The sequence below is a fragment of the Numenius arquata genome, chromosome 11 (genome assembly GCF_964106895.1).
Source record: "Numenius arquata chromosome 11, bNumArq3.hap1.1, whole genome shotgun sequence".
NCBI lineage: Eukaryota > Metazoa > Chordata > Aves > Charadriiformes > Scolopacidae > Numenius > Numenius arquata.
In genome coordinates this window covers 21,476,564-21,494,812 of record NC_133586.1, presented here as the reverse complement: position 1 = coordinate 21,494,812, position 18,249 = coordinate 21,476,564, and the positions used below count along the sequence as shown (strand labels likewise).

At 53.9% G+C, this 18,249-nt stretch overlaps 3 protein-coding genes across 3 annotated transcripts; all 3 read right to left on the bottom strand.

The window, feature by feature from the left end:
* Positions 1-327: 327 nt before the first annotated feature.
* FAM219B (family with sequence similarity 219 member B) lies at positions 328-5,287 on the bottom strand. The gene is made up of 6 exons (XM_074156507.1): positions 5,217-5,287; positions 3,734-3,827; positions 1,732-1,822; positions 1,140-1,217; positions 957-1,005; positions 328-486 (listed from the first exon to the last, which is right to left on the bottom strand). The coding sequence occupies exons 1-6, from the start codon at positions 5,274-5,276 to the stop codon at positions 328-330; spliced, it is 531 nt and encodes a 176-aa protein (XP_074012608.1). The 5' UTR covers positions 5,277-5,287.
* Positions 5,288-6,032: 745 nt separating this feature from the next.
* COX5A (cytochrome c oxidase subunit 5A) lies at positions 6,033-12,718 on the bottom strand. Its single transcript, XM_074156103.1, has 5 exons — positions 12,441-12,718; positions 8,955-9,071; positions 8,058-8,179; positions 6,921-7,043; positions 6,033-6,199 (listed from the first exon to the last, which is right to left on the bottom strand). Exons 1-4 carry the CDS (start codon positions 12,517-12,519, stop codon positions 6,930-6,932), a joined length of 432 nt encoding a protein of 143 aa, XP_074012204.1. The 5' UTR covers positions 12,520-12,718; the 3' UTR covers positions 6,033-6,199; positions 6,921-6,929.
* Positions 12,719-15,193: 2,475 nt separating this feature from the next.
* Positions 15,194-15,838, bottom strand: RPP25 (ribonuclease P/MRP subunit p25). Its single transcript, XM_074156451.1, has one exon. It carries the CDS (start codon positions 15,836-15,838, stop codon positions 15,194-15,196), a length of 645 nt encoding a protein of 214 aa, XP_074012552.1.
* Positions 15,839-18,249: the final 2,411 nt, after the last annotated feature.

The window sequence follows — 18,249 nt, the reverse complement described above, 5'->3', positions numbered from 1 at the left end:
AATTCCTTCCCTTTTACAGCCCCCCCCCCTTGGAGGTGCCCAGAATCTGCTTCTCCTCCCTCCCCACCCCAGCCGGGCCACAGGTCCCAGCCAGGCCACCTAAAAGTCACCGTGCCACCTCTCCCTGGCGTTGCTGAGCCTAAGGAAAAAGTCCTTTGGGGTTGCTTGGTGGCCGCTGCTCACCGCGAGCAGCATCGCAGCACTGTGTCACCCTCCCAGCATGGGACAGGGACACCAGCAGCCATCCCAGGGGACAACGAAAGTGCTGGCTTTTGACCTGTTCTTGCGTGTCCCCTCCTCCTCTCCCGCTCCCCCCCCCCCCCGCAGTTACTGGATCACACAGGAGAGATTTTCCCCGAAACAACACAGGCAAGAAGAGGAGGCGACGGGTTTTGGGGGGATGAGATCCAGATCTTCGTCGTCGGGGACCTCGTCAAGGTGGTACCCGTCCTGCAGCAGCTGCCGGCTCAGGTCCTGGTTCACTTGCTGCAGGGCAGGGTGGGGGGGAACAAAAAAGACAGAGCTGGTTAAAAGCTGTCCCCGTTTGGTTAAAATTAGTCCCGGTTTAGTTAAAATTGAGCTCCCAGGGCTTGCAAGGGGTAGGGCTGCGAGCAGAAAGGTCATCGTGTCGTCCCCCCCTTCCGGTGCCTTTGCACGGGGAGAAGTGGCACCACCAGCGCGGACGAAAGAGCAGAGAGCTTTTCCTGGGCTGCAGCACCCCGACATGCACCCCCTGCACCCCAAATCCTCCCACCCCTGGCCTGCAAAAGGTGGGGGGGGTGGGGTGGGGGGTGTTATGCCTGGCTGAAGCGTCTCGGGCAGCAGTTTGCAAAGCAGAGCCCTGTGGGATGGTCACATGTAGACATCCCGGAGGGGGACGCTGCCTTTCGGCCCTTCTCCAGACCCCAAGGGACCCTGCGGGGACCGCGCCGTGGGGGTCAAAGCCCTGGACTTGCCTCAGCAGAGGAGTAGCCCGAGGAACATCTGGATCCCAGCTCCCCGTCACTAAGAGAAAAAGGAAACGGTCAGAGCCAGCCGGGAATCCCCCCTCCACCTCCCCTCAGCAAAAAAAAAAGCCAGTTCTGAGCCTGCAGTGCCCACTCGCACCCAAAATCCTGAGATATTGGCCCAGTTCCCACCTGTCGGAATCGAGGGACACCAGGTTCTCATCCGCCGTCTGGCTGAGTGCCGTGTAGCCCTTCTTGAACTTCACCGACCTGCCGGAAAGCAGAGGAGCATTTCCACGTGGAAAACCACGTGGAAAAATGCCATGGGCATTTCCATGTGGAAACGCAGCCCCAGAGCAGATAAATCGAGGAGCCAGGGCAGGAATTCCCAATCCTAAATGTCCCTAAAATTCCACCCAGGCGTTGTCCAGGGACGCCAGGAGCTAAGAACAGACCCCGATTAAATCCTGAACACCAAACCATCCCCAAAACACAGAGAGGCAGCAGCATGGCCCCTCGTGAGAGCATCTCCCCTGAATTTTGTGGGAAAAGTGAAATCTTTTATTTCATCAGCTGCTTGTTGGCCACGAAACAAGCCAGAGCACATCAAGGCCCCGGATTCCTTTTGCAATCCTCCAGGCTTTCCCAGCGTCCCCAAAGAACGGTGACAAAGAGCCACCTCAAGGAGGTAGGAAAAAGCCCCCCCCCCAAAAAAAACAAAACAAAACAAACAAACAAAAAAACCAAACAAACAAAAACATCAAAAACCAAAAGGGGATCCAACCTTTTAGCCGCCGGCTTCGGGTGGTGGGGCGCGGGTCCCCCCAGCAGCCCCTGCCTTCGCAGCGCTGCCCTCGCCAGCTCCCGCTGCCGCTCTGAAAGCCAAGCACAGGGGCAGAGCTCGAAACACCCAACAACTCCCCAAGGGTCTTTTTTTTTGGGGGGGGAGGGGAGGGGGTGGGTGTGCTTTTTTAGGGGGTGTATTTTTTTCTTGGGGGGGTGAGGTGTCCTAGGGAGAGCACGGGGGCATTGCAGTGCTTTCCATAGGCAGCGCCTAAAGGGTTTTTATATATTTTTCTTTTCACGGAATCACGGAATTGTTGGGAGTTGGAAAGGACCTTCTAGAGATCATCTAGTCCAACATCTTTATGCTTTATTAGACTCTCGGGGAACACCAAGGCAGCCCCCCCCCTTCCAAATATGCCCAGCCTGGCTTGTTTGGTCACGGAATCATGGAATCGTCAGAGTTGGAAGGGACCTCTAGAGATCATCTAGTCCAACTCCCCTGCTAAAGCAGGGTTGCCCAGAGCACATCACTCAGGACTGCATCCAGGAGGGTCTTGAAGATCTCCAGAGAAGGGGACTCCACACCCTCCCTGGGCAGCCTGTTCCAGGGCTCTGCCACCCTCACCGGAAAAAAGTTCTTCCTCATATTTGAATGGAACTTCCCATGTTCCAGCTTGTGCCCGTTGCCCCTCGTCCTGTCACTGGGAACCACTGAAAAGAGTCCGGCTCCCTCCTCCTTCAACCCACCCTTTAGATACTTGGAAGCATTAATAAGGTCTCCCCTCAGCCTTCTCTTCTCCAGGCTAAAGAGCCCCAGCTCTCTCAGCCTTTGCTCATCAGGGAGATGCTCCAACCCCTCAATCATCTTAGTTGCCCTACGCTGGACTCTTTCCAGTTGTTCCCTGTCTCTCTTGAACTGGGGAGCCCAGAACTGACAGGCTGGAGAGGTGGGCCCAGATAAACCTCATGAGGTTCAACAAAAGCAAGTGCAGGGTCCCGCACCTGGGCCGAAACAATCCTTGCTATCAATACAGACTAGGGGATGAGGTATTAGAAAGCAGCCCTGAGGAAAGGGACTTGGGGGTGCTGATGGACGAGAAGCTGGACATGAGCAGGCAATATGCACTTGCAGCCCAGAAGGCCAATCCCATCCTGGGCTGCATCAAAAGGAAGTGTTGCCAGCAGATCCAGAGAGGTGATTCTGCCACTTTACTCTGGTGAGACCTCACCTGGAGTACTGTGTGCAGGTCTGGAGCCCTCAATATAGAAAGGACATGGACCTGATGGAGCGGGTCCAGAGGAGGGCCACTAAAATGATCAGGGGGTTGGAACACCTCTGCTACGAGGACAGGCTGAGGGAGCTGGGGTTGTTCAGCCGGGAGAAGAGGAGGCTCCAGGGAGACCTAATAGCGGCCTTCCAGTACCTGAGGGGGGCCTGCAGGAAGGCTGGGGAGGGTCTGTTTACAAAGGCCTGCAGTGACAGGACGAGGGGCAATGGCTTTAAGTTGGAGAAGGAAAGATTTAGATTGGATATTAGGAAAAAGTTTTTTACTCTGAGGGTGGTGGAACACTGGAACAGGTTGCCCAGGGAGGTGGTTGAGGCCCCTTCCCTTAAGATATTCAAGGTGAAGCTTGATGAAGCCCTGGGCAACCTGGTCTAGTTGGGGGTGTCCCTGCTGACTGCGGGGAGGTCGGACTAGATGACCTTTGGAGGTCCCTTCTGGCCTGGACCAGTCTATGAATCTATGAAACTGGATGCAGTATATTCCAGTTGTGGCCTCACCAGTGCAGAGCAGAGGGGGAGAATGACCTCCCTCCACCTACTGGCCACACTCTTCCCTATGCAGCCCAGGATCCCATTGGCTCTCTTGGCCACAAGGCTTTTATCCCACTAAAGGATAAAAAAGGCTTTAGGTCACTCCCATCCCAGGCGAGGGGCACAGACGTCTCCCCAAAATGCCAGCAGCATCCCCTTGGGATGAGCGGGAGCGTCAACTTACGGAGCTTGGCGTGAAGGGAGGGGGGGTTGCTCATGATGTAGGGTCCCTTTTTCTCCACCGCCTTGGTCAGCCTCTTGTTTTCAGCCCGAATCAGCTAGGAAAATAAAATAAAATAAAATAAAATAAAATAAAATAAAATAAAATAAAATAAAATAAAATAAAATAAAATAAAATAAAATAAAGTAAATTTAGTAGCATTTTTCTAGGGGGACAAAGTATCCGGCCTGAGGGGGGAAACGTGCCACCACATTGGGTGGGGAGAGCTTGGGAAGGGGGACGACACGGCTCCTCCCCGCCAGCCCCCGGGGAGAGGAAGAGGGAATCAGCAGATCTATCGGCAGAGGAAGGGATTATTTGGGAATGGCGATGCTAAATTAAACGCCCGCGTGACGAGCAGCGGTTTCTTCGCGAGCCAGCCCCTAATAATACTCAGGAGAAGAGGGGCTGGAGGAGATTTAAGTAGCAGGTCACCAAATGAAATCTACTTGATTTTAATTTCTCCCCAGGTTTTGAGCCTTTCGATAATAAAACCAGCCCTATAGCCCCCACACCACCCCCCATGCACATACTCCATACTGCCCCACGCACACACCCCCTACCCTATAGCCCCCATGCACATACCCTATGCTGCCCCACAAACATACCTCAGCCCTATACACCCCACGCATATATGCTATACTGCCCCACAAACATACCCCAGCCCTATACCCACCACGTATATACCCCATACTGCCCTACACACACCCCCCACCCTATAGCTCCCATGCACGTACCCTATACCACCCCACAAACATACCCCAGCCCTATACCCACCATGTATATACCCCATACTGCCCTACACACACACACACACCCTATAGCTCCCATGCACGTACCCTATTCCACCCCACAAACATACCCCAGCCCTATACACACCATGGATATACACTATACTGCCCCACAAACATACCCCAGCCCTATACCCACCATGTATATACCCCATACTGCCCTGCACACACATCCCCACCCTATAGCTCCCATACACATACCCTATACCGCCCACAAACATACCCCAGCCCTATAAGCCCCACACATATACACTATACTGCCCCACAAACATACCCCAGCCCTATACCCGCCATGTATATCCCCAATACTGTCCTAAACACACACACCCTATAGCTCCCATACACATATACGCTATACTGCCCCACAAACATACCCCACCCCTATAGCCACTATATACATACCCCATACTGCCCTACACACACACACACACACCCTATAGCCCCCATGCACATACACTATACTGCCCCACAAACATACCCCAGCCCTATACCCCTATGCACATACCCTATACGGCCCCACACTGCCCCCCACACACCCCCCAGCCCTATAACCCCCATACGCATACCCCATACACACACCCCAGCCCTATACCCGCCATGCACATACCCCATATACGGGTCCCCAGGCACACGCCCCGGCCCTGTACACCCCGTACCCCCGGTCCCCGCCGCCCTCCCGTTCTGCTCCCAGCGCCATCGCCGCCGCCCGTCGCCATGGCCGCCCGCTGACCCCGCCCCCTAAGCCGCTAGCCAATGGCAGAGCGCGGCGGCGTCGGGGCCGAGCCAATGGGAGGCGGGGCGCTGGCGCGCCCCTCCTCCGCGCATGCGCAGCGCGACGAGGAGGCAGCGGGACACCGGGATGCCGGAATATCGGGATACTGGGATATCGGGTCACCGGGATACTGGGACACGGGGTGGTCCCGGCCCCTGGGAGCCTCCTCCCTGCCCAAATTCATGTTTTCCCGAAAAACTCCCTTTTTTGGGGGGGTGTGGGGTGGGTGGGAAAAACATAAAAATCGAAGGAATTTCCCTTTCCCCCCTTTTTTTTCCCCCCAAATAATCCCTGCCTGTGCCGGAATCAGTTCCCAGAAGATTCCCAGCCCCACCAGCCGCCGGCACACACAGGCACGGGAAGGAGAGTGTGCGTGGTGCCAGCAGGAGCCTCCCGCCCACCTCGGGGGGCTTTGTTAAGCCCCAGCCTCATCTGGGGATAACCCCCTCGGAGAGCACAGAGGTTGGGGGGGGGGGGGGGGGGAGGGGCGGTTCCTCGTTCTCCTCCTCCCCGAAGCAGACCCCAGGAGGGTCAGGACAGGTCCTCACCTCTCCCTTCCCACAGCCAAGAAGGATTTACAACCTCTTACACCTTAATTTCTCACATTTCCCGCTTTTTCCTTTCTTTCCTTTTCCCTGGTAAAAATAAAAGGGAAATTAAAAAAAAAAATAATAAAAAAAATATCACACACACCACCGGCATCAGTCAAACCAGGTTTTCCCTTTATTAGGTCCAACTTCACGCTGCGTGCATCGTGACACAATAAAGGAAGAAGTTATTTCCAAGAAGGGGGATATTTTAACTTCGGTGTCTCCCGGGCGACCGCATACAACCGGGAAGCGTCGGCACAACCCTCCAGTAACGCGCCTGGAACAGGAGAAAAAAAAAAAAAAAAAAAGAGAAAAAAAACCCCAAAACATTAAAGCAGCATCTCCACAAAGTTTCCAGGAGGGGGGTCTCCGATGTGTTATTTTCATCGCTTGTGTTTTTTTCCCCCCTACCCCCCCACTCCAAAAGCCCATAGCTCTATTGTGGGCATAAGTACCAAAAAAAGGTAATAATAAATAAATAGACAATGGCTGGAATACGACACTGGAGGATCCGAGGGAGGAGGCTCAGGTTTTTATCCGGGTTTGGGATTACAGTTAGGCCCCGCCTACGCTTAATGACACATCCTCGTTAAGCAGAGAAGCCACCGCCAGAGTAACGACGCTTTTGGAGCCTGGGATTTCCCCTGTAGATCTAAACACCTGAATTTTAGTCGTTTTGAAGTTGAGGAAGCAGCCACTTCAGCCCTAAAAAGCCAGTAGTGCCGGTCCCTTTATTCCGTAAGTAAAGGGGCCCTCCAGATTTAACGATTAATTACAGAAAAAGACGCTATTTCAAGCGGAAGGCGAAGAAGCTTTATTGTTGTTGAGTCACTGCCGTCAGTGACTTTTTAAGCCTTCTTTGAAAAGCGTTACTACCTCTGGAAAAATCCTTTTACAAGAATTTCACAGGCCCAGGAAGAGGACTCTGCCTTTGCCAGGAGAATTTTCGGGCGGCGGAACCCCACAGCAAGAGTTTCGGAATCAACATTGTCCCTTACCCGTGAGATTTACGCTTTGTCCAAGCCCAGCTCCTCTGGAGTGGAGATTCCCAGCTCGCTCAACGTTGGTCTAAGCTCCTGGATAACGTAAGGGTAGATTTCCTTGTGAGGTCCCGCCTTGTCCTAAAAGGAAAGGAAAGGTGCTATTTCGACGGCCAGCCCAGGTTTGCCACCATGAGCTGCGTTCTCAAAACAGTCCCTGGCCTGATCCGCTGTAGGAAATGGCAAGGAAAACAATATCTCATCAGTAAAAAGGGGGGGGAATAAAAATCAGCTTTTGGGTGGACCTGAGAGAAAATTCGATTTGAATAATATTTAGGCAGGACTCCAGGAAGACCATAAATTCGGCCCTGAGTTTTGATAACCGGAATTGTCGGGATCAGAAAAAACAAACAAACAAACAAAAAAAACACCAAAAAAAAAAAAAAAAAGAGATGAGGAAGATATATGAAGATTCTTCTACTGGTCTCCAAAACCACTGGAAGAGTTTCAGTTCCAGAGAAGAAAGCAGGAAGAGCAACGGGAAAAGCAACTGGTCATTGAGTTTGAAGCAAGTGGATTTAAGCACCAGCAGCAAAGACCTCTGCACCAGCTGTGACATAAAAAACAGCTGGGAGAGCGCAGCTGCTGGATTCCATGGCTGGAATAGAAGAATTCCTGCCTCCTTTCCCCCCCCCCCCCCAGTTTTAACTCCCTGGTAAAGGAAGGCTGGCCTCGGCTTCCAAGGTGCTGGTTTATGTTGGTTTTCAAGCCTGTGCAGCTCCCGCTCCCAGACAGCTCGGAATTCAGTCCCTCGAGAAGCCAATAAACTGCCTTGAGATTTTTTTCTTTCCCATAAGGATTATTAGAAAGGAAAAAAATGGAAGAAAAAAATCCTTAAAGGCTTTTCCCACCAGAGTCAGCATCAGGACAAGAAAATAATAAAATAATGTTACACTTTGTGACGCTGTGCTGTTGAGTACCCGGACCACAAAACCCTTAATTCTGAGCCACGCAGCACGTGCTGGAAAAGCAGCTATTGATTCCAGCAGCAGGGAACAGCGGTTCCCCTCCGTGCCAAGGAAAACTCCTCAGCCGTGGGGCTCTCGGGTGGCATTTTCCACCCTCCTCTCCCCCCCAGGGCTCCCTCCCACTCACCTTTACCACTTCTAAGATGCGGACGGCGCTGGCAAAGTCATTTAACCGTCTGCACGCCCTCAGAGCCGCATCAATGATTTTCGGTTCCGGCACCAGGTCGTAACCCACCAGGGTGTTTATGCCTGTGAACGTTAAGGAAACACAGAGAGGAAGGTGGCATCAGCTCACCGAAAGGAACCTGCCGAGCGGTATTTTGCTCCACCTTATGAAAGAATTACATATTACCACAACACCAGCCGCCACTAGAAGCCGATTACAATTTTCATTGTTATTTTGGGGACACACACACACACGCGCGCGGCCGAGGGTTTTATTTTGCTCTTCTCCCTCTTTCTGTTGCTCACCGCTGTAGATTTTAAGATTTTTAAGTGGATTTCATGAAATCCCAGTGGGCCGTTTTCATTCATGCTCCCCAGAAGGAGTCAGTGTCTGTACCGCTAATGATTCCACTCAGTTATGGAGTCATTAAGAAATCCAAATGATTTCATTCCTACAGGTGTAACCAAACCAGAACTTGAGCCGCTGTCCCTTTCCCTCCTCCCCTTTCCAAGGCAAGAGCCCAACACCTACTCATCCAGGTGATGCTGGAATCATCCCTCTGGCTGTTATGCAAACAGGTTAATAAGCTCTAATTGGGGTAGAGTAATGGGAGCTGGCAACCCCACGGCAAATAACTGAAGCAAACCAGGCAGTGAGTTATGGCCAAGCTGCTAAGTCAAAGTCCAAAGACAAACGCGTGTGGTTATTCACTACACAACAGCTGAGCTGAAACACACCTTCCTCAGAGCAAACCTTTCTCTCCCTCCCATCCGGGTTTAAAAACGCATACTCTGGGGCACTAAGATTTAGGGAGTTGTATTTACTCCCTGTTACTCCTCCCCTTTTCATTCGACGTACCTTTCCTGAGCTCCCAGGCATCGATATCTGGCTTGTTGAAATACGTCACCCAGCGAGCATCAAATTCTTCATCTGATTCTTGCGAGCCATGAGAGTAGCAGCGGGCAGGCAGTACGGCTGAAGGCAAAAAGAAAGGAAGAGGCTTTGAGCAAACAGAAAATATGTGTGATTTAGTCTTGATACAGAGAAAAAAAAAAAGCCATAAAGTATGTATTTTGCTCACTACAGGGAATCTGGATCAGCACTCAGCCTGGATAAGCGCTAGATGAATACAGCTTATTAAATACCCATTGTTTGTTTTGTGGCAAAGCGTGTATTTTTCTGTTTTATATCAGAATTCCAAAGCATTCCCAAGTCCTTTGGCCAGAGCCAGATTATTGAAGAGGGATAGGGAAGTGCAAGAAAGAAACAACTCTGTACAATCAGTCCTTAAAAGAAGTTTGTCTGTGAGCCCTGTTTCCACAAAGAGAGGAATTTTCCCTCTCCCGAGCAAGCCAGAGAAACGTTAACACACACGTACTTCACCACCACCCCTTCGGAAGTAGCACCGTCCTCCTGTTCCCCACATTCGACCCCTCTCAAAAGCACAGGACTTGTCCGTGCAGTGAGTTGAGCTCCACGCATTGGTTTTTCAGCGGCATTCCTTCCAGAAATAAACCCCTCTCTCTCATTATTTATACCCTTATGCACTTTCAGATGAAGGCGCCGTTTCATTCTGGAGTGACTTCCCACTGCAAGCAGCTCCTGAAATTGCTCCACAACTGGTTTGGTCATGCAGGAAAAGCGGATTTCCCAACCGACAGACTTGACTCAAGGGCAACGAGCTGCAGGTCTTTGATTCCACCAGGAGTTCAGAGCTGACAAGGGCTCGTTTCAAATCCAAGCGGTCGTAGGGATCCACGCAAAACCACCCCAGCCCAATTATGAAGGCTCTCGAGCACGAGGAACAAGGGCCCTTGAAGAGTTAAGGGAGAAAACAAGATCGCTGCTGTCCCTGTGTTTATCCAAGATAAAACTCCTGAGTAGCAAGGTAGTAACTGCATTAATATAGCACAAGAGTGGATCACTCTTCAATGGGCAAATAAGGTTGATACAACTATAAAGTCATTTCTTGCCTCAACACCACTCTAACAAGTTTTTTTTAACCCTCAAAGCTGAGAAGAGTTTTCCCAAAGGAATTAAAACCCAGGGTACAGCCACCTTCCACAGGCACCAGAGCTGTACTGGGGCATCTGGAAGCTGCCATACCATCTGAACACAGCCTGACCAGCGGCTGCTCCCTTTCCCCATCGGTAATTCCACTCCACTAATATTTGCAGAGAGGTCACACACTAGCTATGACCTTGCTCAGATATCGCTAGTCACTTTTTCTCTCTTAACCCAGCACGAACCACTCATACTGGGCCAGCTAGAAAAGTTTTATTTAAATGAAGAAACCTTCAAATTATGTATCTTGCACTCTACGCACACGATATCAGACTGGGCCACATTTTTGCCTCCTTTCCCAGATATATTTTTCCAGTTTGAAGATCACAGTGAGCAGCACCCTGCAAAGCAGCATCCTAATTCTAAATAAAATATAACCAAATGAACCACAACAATTTCAAGGAACATCTTTAGCCATATTAAACGACAGCCCAATCGGAACGCAACCCAGATGTTTTTTTAATGAAATTTAAGGCAGCCCAACATCACAGCTGCAATTCCGGTGTATGCAATGCTTCCCAAACCAGGAAAGTATTTCCATTTCTTTAACCTACCTAACTAGGTAAGGGAAAAGTAAGTGACAGGCCAATCCAGAATTGTAACACTTCTGCTGCGCTGTCGGGAGATTCCCCATCCCCTTTCCCAGCTCCAAAACAGCTCTTTGACCCTGCTTTCTCCAATAAATCCCGTGCTGAGCTCAGAGCAAGAGCACTCCTCTGTGCCCAGGCAGGGAGCGAGTGGACAGTGCTGAAAAATCCTCAGTATGGGTCATCTGGGGGGAAAATACTTTCTTTTTCTGAAACATAAAGCAAATTCTACGGAGAAACAGCAAATCTCAGTCTGAGAAAAGCCTAGATTGAAGTTCTGGAATGCCACCCTTAAGTCAAAAAACTAAAGTCTATACACTGAGCGCTCCATTTAGTCTTAAATAAAGGAACGACTTGGTTGGACTGAAAGGATCCTGAAGACAAATGAAAAAAAACACCCAACACCACACACAGGAATTTGAACCCTGGGTTTCCAGGGGGTGTTTTTCAACTGCTGCTCTGTTGCTTTACAAGCCTTCATTTTCCATACTGATGTTTCCATCTCTATACTGGGCTGGAAGCCGATACTGGAAGAGCGGACCCTGCCAACCACCCTCCTGGTGCCTGGCGTTTCCACAGGGTCCATCAAGGTCACCGTCACACACACCACGACAGTCCCACCAAGCCAACCCATCCCTGGGTACATTCCCAACTCTGGGGAGAAGCAAAGGGCACGTATGTTTGCAGAAGTGCGTTTTTAAGAGTCTTTAACAAGCTTCAAGAGCTCCAGAAGCCTAAAATCATCTAACAGCACACAAACGCGTGTTAAATCTTCCCCAAGTGCTGGAAACTGTCGGATTTCCCTATTAATGAGCACAGAAAAAAATGAAACATGCTTCAAGAGGAGCATTAATTCACCGAAAAAGGCCAGGCTGGCAAGAAGAAGCATGGGCATTACATGGGGACCGTTTTAAAGCATTATAGAACACAAATCTAAACGCAGAGGCTCGGGAGATGAACCAAAGGCATTGACTTTAACGAAACACAAGCCCCCGAGGGTAGCGGGGAAGGCGAAGGGGGTCAGGAGGGTAACACAGGGCCTCGGCGAGGCAGGACCTGGGGAGAGAGTAACATGGAGGCTGCTCGGAAACTGTTTCATTCCCATGTGCTAGAGGCAAGGCACGCACAGGGCCCCCAGCATTTTAAACGTGACCACCGCCTGCTTAATTAGTTATTAATTGAGCTGCACAGACACACTGCATCATGTGGATTTTTGACCTGGTTTCCCCAGCCAGCACTCGGGCCGCGCTGCCGGTAGCTGCTTCTCTTCTTTTTCCTATTAATTGGGGTGTTAATGAGGGGAGAGGAGGCGGGGGGGGAAAGAGCTGGAGAGCGGGGCCGGGGGCAGGCCCGGGGCCTGTCCGCGGAGGTCACCGCCAACCTCCCTCAATGTCACCTTGGCGGCAAGCCGGGGGACAGCGCCGCCGGCCGTCCCCCTGCAGCCCCCGGGAAGGGACCCGGCGACCCCCGGGAGGCGGCGGGGCCGGTAACGGTGTATGTTGTGGGGGGGGAAGCGGGGTGTGTTACCGGGCCCGGCGGGGGCGGCGCGCACTAGGCCGCAGTCGCGGCCTGTCCTCGAGTGACACCGGCGGGTCGTTACAAGGACATCGCGCCCTCGCACCGAGGCCGGGCTGAACCGGGAATGGGGGGGCGGGGGGAGCGGGGGAAGGCCGGACGCGGGGCAGCCTCTCACCTGCAGGGCGGCGGACGGCGGCGGCGCGGAGGCCGGAGACGGCGCAGCGGCGAAGGAGCGCGGCTGTGGCGGCCAGCATGGCGACGGGAGGGAAGACAGCACCTGGATAAGGGGGGGGCGGGCCGCTCAGCTCCGGGCACCGGGCGGCGGACGGGGAGGGAGGGAGGGAGGGAAGGAAGGAAAGAAGGAAGGGACGGCTGCGGCGAGGACGGACGGCAGGGCAGCCACGGGGGGCCGGGCTTAGCGCCTCCGCCGCCGGGCGGGGCCGGCCGCCATTTTGGGGCGGAGCCGGTCGCCATTTTGTGGTGAGGGCGGGGATGGTGGCGGGCCGCTGTGGCAGTGGCCACAGCATCCAGCAGCTCTCTGTGTCTCTCCCCTTCTGCCAGCCCTGGTGTCTGCTACATCCTTGTCCCCAAACCTTGTACAGGCTGAGAAAATGGTGCATCCTCCGTGAGGGGGGGCTAACCTGGCCACCAGCCCTGGGGACACCGCTGAGCCCTCAAAATGACCCCCAAAATAGGTCCTGGGGCTGTCCTTCAGCAATGCAGCATGTGAGCATTGTGATAATTCCGCTTGCCATGTCCCCTCAGGACCCTGTGGTGCCAGATGTCATCAGAAATGCTTCATATTTTGGGTTACAGTCATTTATTTATTTTTAAACCATTTTCTTACGTAGGAAAGCCTTGGTCCACAGCCAGCAAAACGAGGAGTGCGAACTCTCCAGCCTCCTGTGGCCTCCAAGATTGGAAATCGCCTGCATATAAAATCAATTAAAGACCATTTTGCACATTAACAAAAATAATAAGGAGAAATGACTGATCTTTTGTGTGTTTTTTCCTTCTCCGTTTCGTTGCTGGGAGCTGTGTGAGATGGTTGGTGAAAGTCTGTTAGTTCTCAGCTGCATGCCGTGAAAGACTTTGGACTCTGATCTGAGCATTTAAAAAGGTTTTTATTTATTAGTGTGGTTTTTAGTACATTTTGGTGCTTCCCTCTCATGCGGGGCAGAGGGTCAGACCTGAACGGTGTCTGCGCCGGAGAGAGGAGGCTGGGAAGAGCCATCGCTGGGTGGGACGGAACTTTCCCAGCCCCAAGCCCACAAAAAATAATTATTAACAAATACCCAAACAACTGGAAATTAATATTCAATCTGCAGCAGGGCAGATAAGCAGGAGGCTGCGGCCCGGAGGAGCAGCTGGCTGCTGAGGGAGATAGCAAGGTCATTGCCAGACAAAACAGTGTCGTGCTTCATCCTCCTCCTCCTCCTCCTCCTCCTCCTCCTCCTCGTCTCCTCTCATTCCCGCTCCCAGCCCTTGGTAAAAAATGGGGTGTCCCTGGAGAGCAGGAGTGAGGTGGGGAGATAACACGGCCGCAGCCGGAGCATCCCTCCCTGTGCCATGGTCCGTAGCCAAGATGATCCCCCGCCATTTCCCCATATTTCAGCTATTTCCAAAGAGCTTTTGGGGATCTCCAGGGCTCTACAGCCAAGCCTGGGGACCCCCAAAACTTCCCCATCCCACGCTGGGCACTGAATCCAGCCACCATGGCTGCTAAAGGAGCATCTTCCTCCTCCTCCAGGCTCAGTCCCACAGTCTCAGGCGTGGGATTTTATAAAATAAATTAATTTAATTGGAAGGTACAGCAGCCAGGCTGGGCGCCTCCAAAGAGAGGAAAGGAATCCCTGAGGAATTTTTCCCTTGTGATCCCCACCCCAGCCCCTCATGTGTCTTTTAGTCCAATGGTGATTTTCGGTCTGGGGGTCTTCCAACACCTAATTGGGTTCTTTTTCCTGTGTCCAGCTCTTAGGGCATCGATTTGTAGTTTCAGCCCCAGGGGTCGGAGCCTCCTCCTGAGCTTGCTGGCAGAACACGGAGAGCTGGAGAGTCCCGGACTTGGGGAAAAAGGCTCTCAAAACATCGGTGCGACGTCAAATCGCTAAAAGACTAAACGCAGCCCCACACCAGCCAGTAGGAAAATTACCGAGAAAAATAAGTATTGCGGCCTAAAAGCTTCAGCAAATTCAGCTGCTCTCTAAGTAAAGCTAAGCAAACAGCATAACATCCCCCCGCCCCCTCCATGTTATAACTCTAAATAATTTATTCTAATTAAAACTTACTTATTTACACTAAACAACTAATACCCCTCAACAATGACAACCCTCCCACTGCTCCCCCTCCCCAGCTCCAGACCCTTCCCACTGCTCCAGGCGGGGAGCCCAGCCCGGAATATCTGCTGCGGTAAGATGAAGGCTCTCGTATTTTTGTATTTTTCTAATACAAATTAGAGGGAGCGACCCATCCCCTTGTTTGTGCGTTCGATTCGGGGCGAATCACAGCGGCAATTGTCAGCGGGTTTGATTAATGAAGGTGTTAATTGGGGGCAAAAGTGTACCTCCTGATGGCACTGGGGAGCCACCTTCCCCTGGTCCATGGGGGTCACTGCAGATGTGGGGCTGGTGGTGGAATCACCCCTGGGTGGCTGAATGTGGGGTGAGCAGCTCCCCCCAACACGTGTCCCCCCCCAAGTCAGTCCATAACCCAACGCTGGTTGGTTTAACCCTTTAATTTGGGGACCGGGTCCCCCCCCAAGAAGCAAGCCCCCCATGCATGGGGGTCACCCCGTGCTGGGGGAAGCCTGCAGCATGTTGGTGACCCCACAGCAAGCCCAGCACTGCATTATCCACAGCAAAATGGCTTAAAACCCCCCAGAATTTCTCCAGCGTACAATCTCCTGCCTGTTTAGGAGGGGTGGGGGGATCAATGGTGGCCATCCGGCTGGTGGTCAGTGGTCCCCGAGCCCCTTGGGCTCTCAGCTACCTGTACCTGAAACTTCTTGGTCAGCAGCTCGTCGCTGGGAGGTGGCAAGGGCCGCTTCAGCCCCTTGGTGGAGGAGCTGGACGTGTCTTCTCCTGCATCGCCAAGCTGTGGCTCATGCTGGGGCTCGGGGGGCTGGTAGCCCGTTTGATTGGGGTCCAGGGGGTCTCGGGAGAGAAGGATGCAGATGGAGGGGACGTTCTTGTGGACGGTCAGGTTCTGCGCCGGGCCACCGGGCAGTGGGTCTTGGTTCTCCCAGACTTCCAGCAAGGTTTTGTAGCGTACCTTGGTGACCTGGTGAAGCCCTCCCAGCTTCCGCTTCATGATCTCCACGCAGGTGATGGTCTTGGTGACTGCCCTGCCACAGCCACTGAAGACAATCTGCCGCCGGCCCTTCAGCTCCATCTGGGCCATGGCGAAGTTCATCAGGTTCCTGATCTTGCTGCCCTCCTTCACTTTCATCTCCACCACGTCCGGGGGCAGGTCAGGGAAGGGCAAAGGACTCTCCTCCTCCGAGGTCCTCACCTTTCGGAAGTTCTCCATCCCGGACTGGGGGACAGGCTTGGCTCCCGCTCCGTCGGTGGCCATCCTTCACCCCTTTCCCAGGGATCTGGGGGTGGTCCTAGCCCCCTGGGACCATGGCAAGGCTGGCTCTGTGTCCCCTGTGTCCCCGGGACCACCAGCCCCTTCCCCTCTTCTCGCCCAGGGCTGGCTGCGTAGGGCTCGGTGGCTGTGCTGGAGGCTATTCCCCGGGGTGGACAGGGCTGCAGGACCCCCTGGGTGCCCCCGGGTGGGGACAACGACAGTCTCCGGTCTCTGGGTGACGCTCAGGCTCCTCCGCTCCCGCTGCAGCACTGGCTTCTGCTGCTCTTCGCTTCATTCTGGACTTCGGCAGCCCCCAGAGCTCTTCTGTGTAATTAGCAGATCCTCCCCCTCTCCCTCCCCTCCTCCTCCTCCTCCTCCCCTGGCTCAGCCTCCCATCCCAGCACCCAGCTTCTGCCTTCATCCCTCCCTGCCCAGCACTGAGAGCCCCCCGGGAAGGAGCAGGCAGGGAAGGGAAGGGAAGGGAAGGAGGGGATGGTAGAAGGCAGAGGGAGAGAAGCTCACTCTTGCCTTCATGATGCTCCCGGAGTCCTGCCCCTTAAAGAGAACCTGGTCCCTTCTCCCGGCGCTTGCTCCGCTCAAGGACGCCCGAGTCCCAAGTGCCGATGTCAGCAGAGCACGGGGAACTGGCCTGCCTGCATCCCTGCCTGCATCCCTGCCTGCATCCCCAGAGGGGATAAGGAAACCCGGCCATGCTGCGCCTGGGGATGGCACATCAGCCTCAGCGCAACCCTTATTAGACATCAGAGAAGCTACTGGGACCCACGGGCAGCAGAAATCCTGGCAGATGGCATCACAGCCGTGCCCGGGACATGCACTGAGTGTGCCAGGGCTCTGCTCCCCCCACTTTCCCCCCGATACCCCACAGCCTCAGCCCGCAGGAAAAGCTCTCTCTGTCCCCAGAGCCCCGAGGAGCAGATGTGACAACAGAGACAGTTTTCATGGGTGACTTGTCCCTCCTCCTCCTCCTCCTCCCCCATTCCCCCCCTCCCTTGACCCCCTCCCTCGCTCATCTCCACACCCCAACGCAGAGCTGCCCCCCGTGGGGTCACCATCCTGTTTCCCGGCGATACACCCCCAGGAAATACCTATCACAGGGCAGGAAAATCTCCCCTTTTCTGTCCCCAATCTCTTCCCCGGGGGCAGAGGCGATGTCCCTGCCCCAGGCCAGCCCTCTGCCTGCCCCTGTGTCACCTGCCTGTCCCCTGCCCGCCCCGCTGGCCCCTGGTGGGGGGGGGGTGGGGGGGATCATTGCACAGTGGAAAGGCACAGCGAGTATTGACTTGCAGCCAAATCTTATCGGCCCCTGAGGGCCCCTGGATTGTTTTCACTCCCAGCAGGGCATGAAAAAATACATAAATAAATCAATCGACCCAATGCCCACGGAGGTGAAGGCAGGATGGGGCTGGGGGTGAACCCTTGGAGTCCCCAAAGCAGCTTTCTGGGGGTACCGCTACCCAGAATGGGAGGTGGGTGGGTATGGGACACCCCCTGACCCGACCAGGGGGGTCTGTGGATGCGGGCAGAAGGATGGCAATGGCATAGGACGGGATGCTCCCCCTGCGAGCGGTGCCCAGGGGATGGAGAGCATCATTTCCCAGTGCACCTGAGACCCCACGAAGCCCCTTGGGCAGAGAACGGGAAACTGAGGCAGGGCAACGCCCTGGTTCCAGGTCACCACCAGTGCTGGAGTCAGGCTTCCAGCATCTCCCAGGTCCCACCCCGCGGTCTGCGGGAGTGAGCTTGCCTGGTCCCTGTGCTTCCACCATGAATCCCTCGCTCCTACGAGACAAAAAAAATGCCGTTTTCCCTCCCCTTTTCCACTCAATGGCCGCGTGTGGCACCCTTGCAGGAGGCTCTCAGCTCCATCCTCAGGCAGGCAGGGATGGATTAAGCCTCTCAGGGAAGTGACTGCCTTCAGGAGATGCTAAAACCCTAGGAAAGTAATCAGGATTGGGTTTTATCAACCATTCCCAGAGCGTGTGCGGTCGAGGGAGCGCAGGAATCCCTCCGAGCACTTATTCAGGTGCTGGCAGGGCGACGTGGCCACCAAGGGCTGGCGACTTGGCCAGCGAGGGCTGGTGACGTCCTTAGTGCCCAGCTTCAGCCAGAAGAATCCCTGGCACTTGGGTGGACCATCCAGCCCTTGTTTTTCCTGGCCCAGGACCAGCTCCTGCCTCCCATGCCCCATTTTTTCACAGCATTGGGGAGCCTTCCTTGCCCCATCAGATGCTGGAAGCGGTGGCAGCTTCCCCCTCCCAGTAATTGCTGCTTAATTAATTCTGCTTATTGCAGCCTCGGAAATGGAGGCAGACAAGGTGCAATCACTGCCAAGCCTTTCCGCGTCCCTCAAAATGGTGCGCACCCCCCAAAAGGCAAAGGCAGAGGGGTTGGGG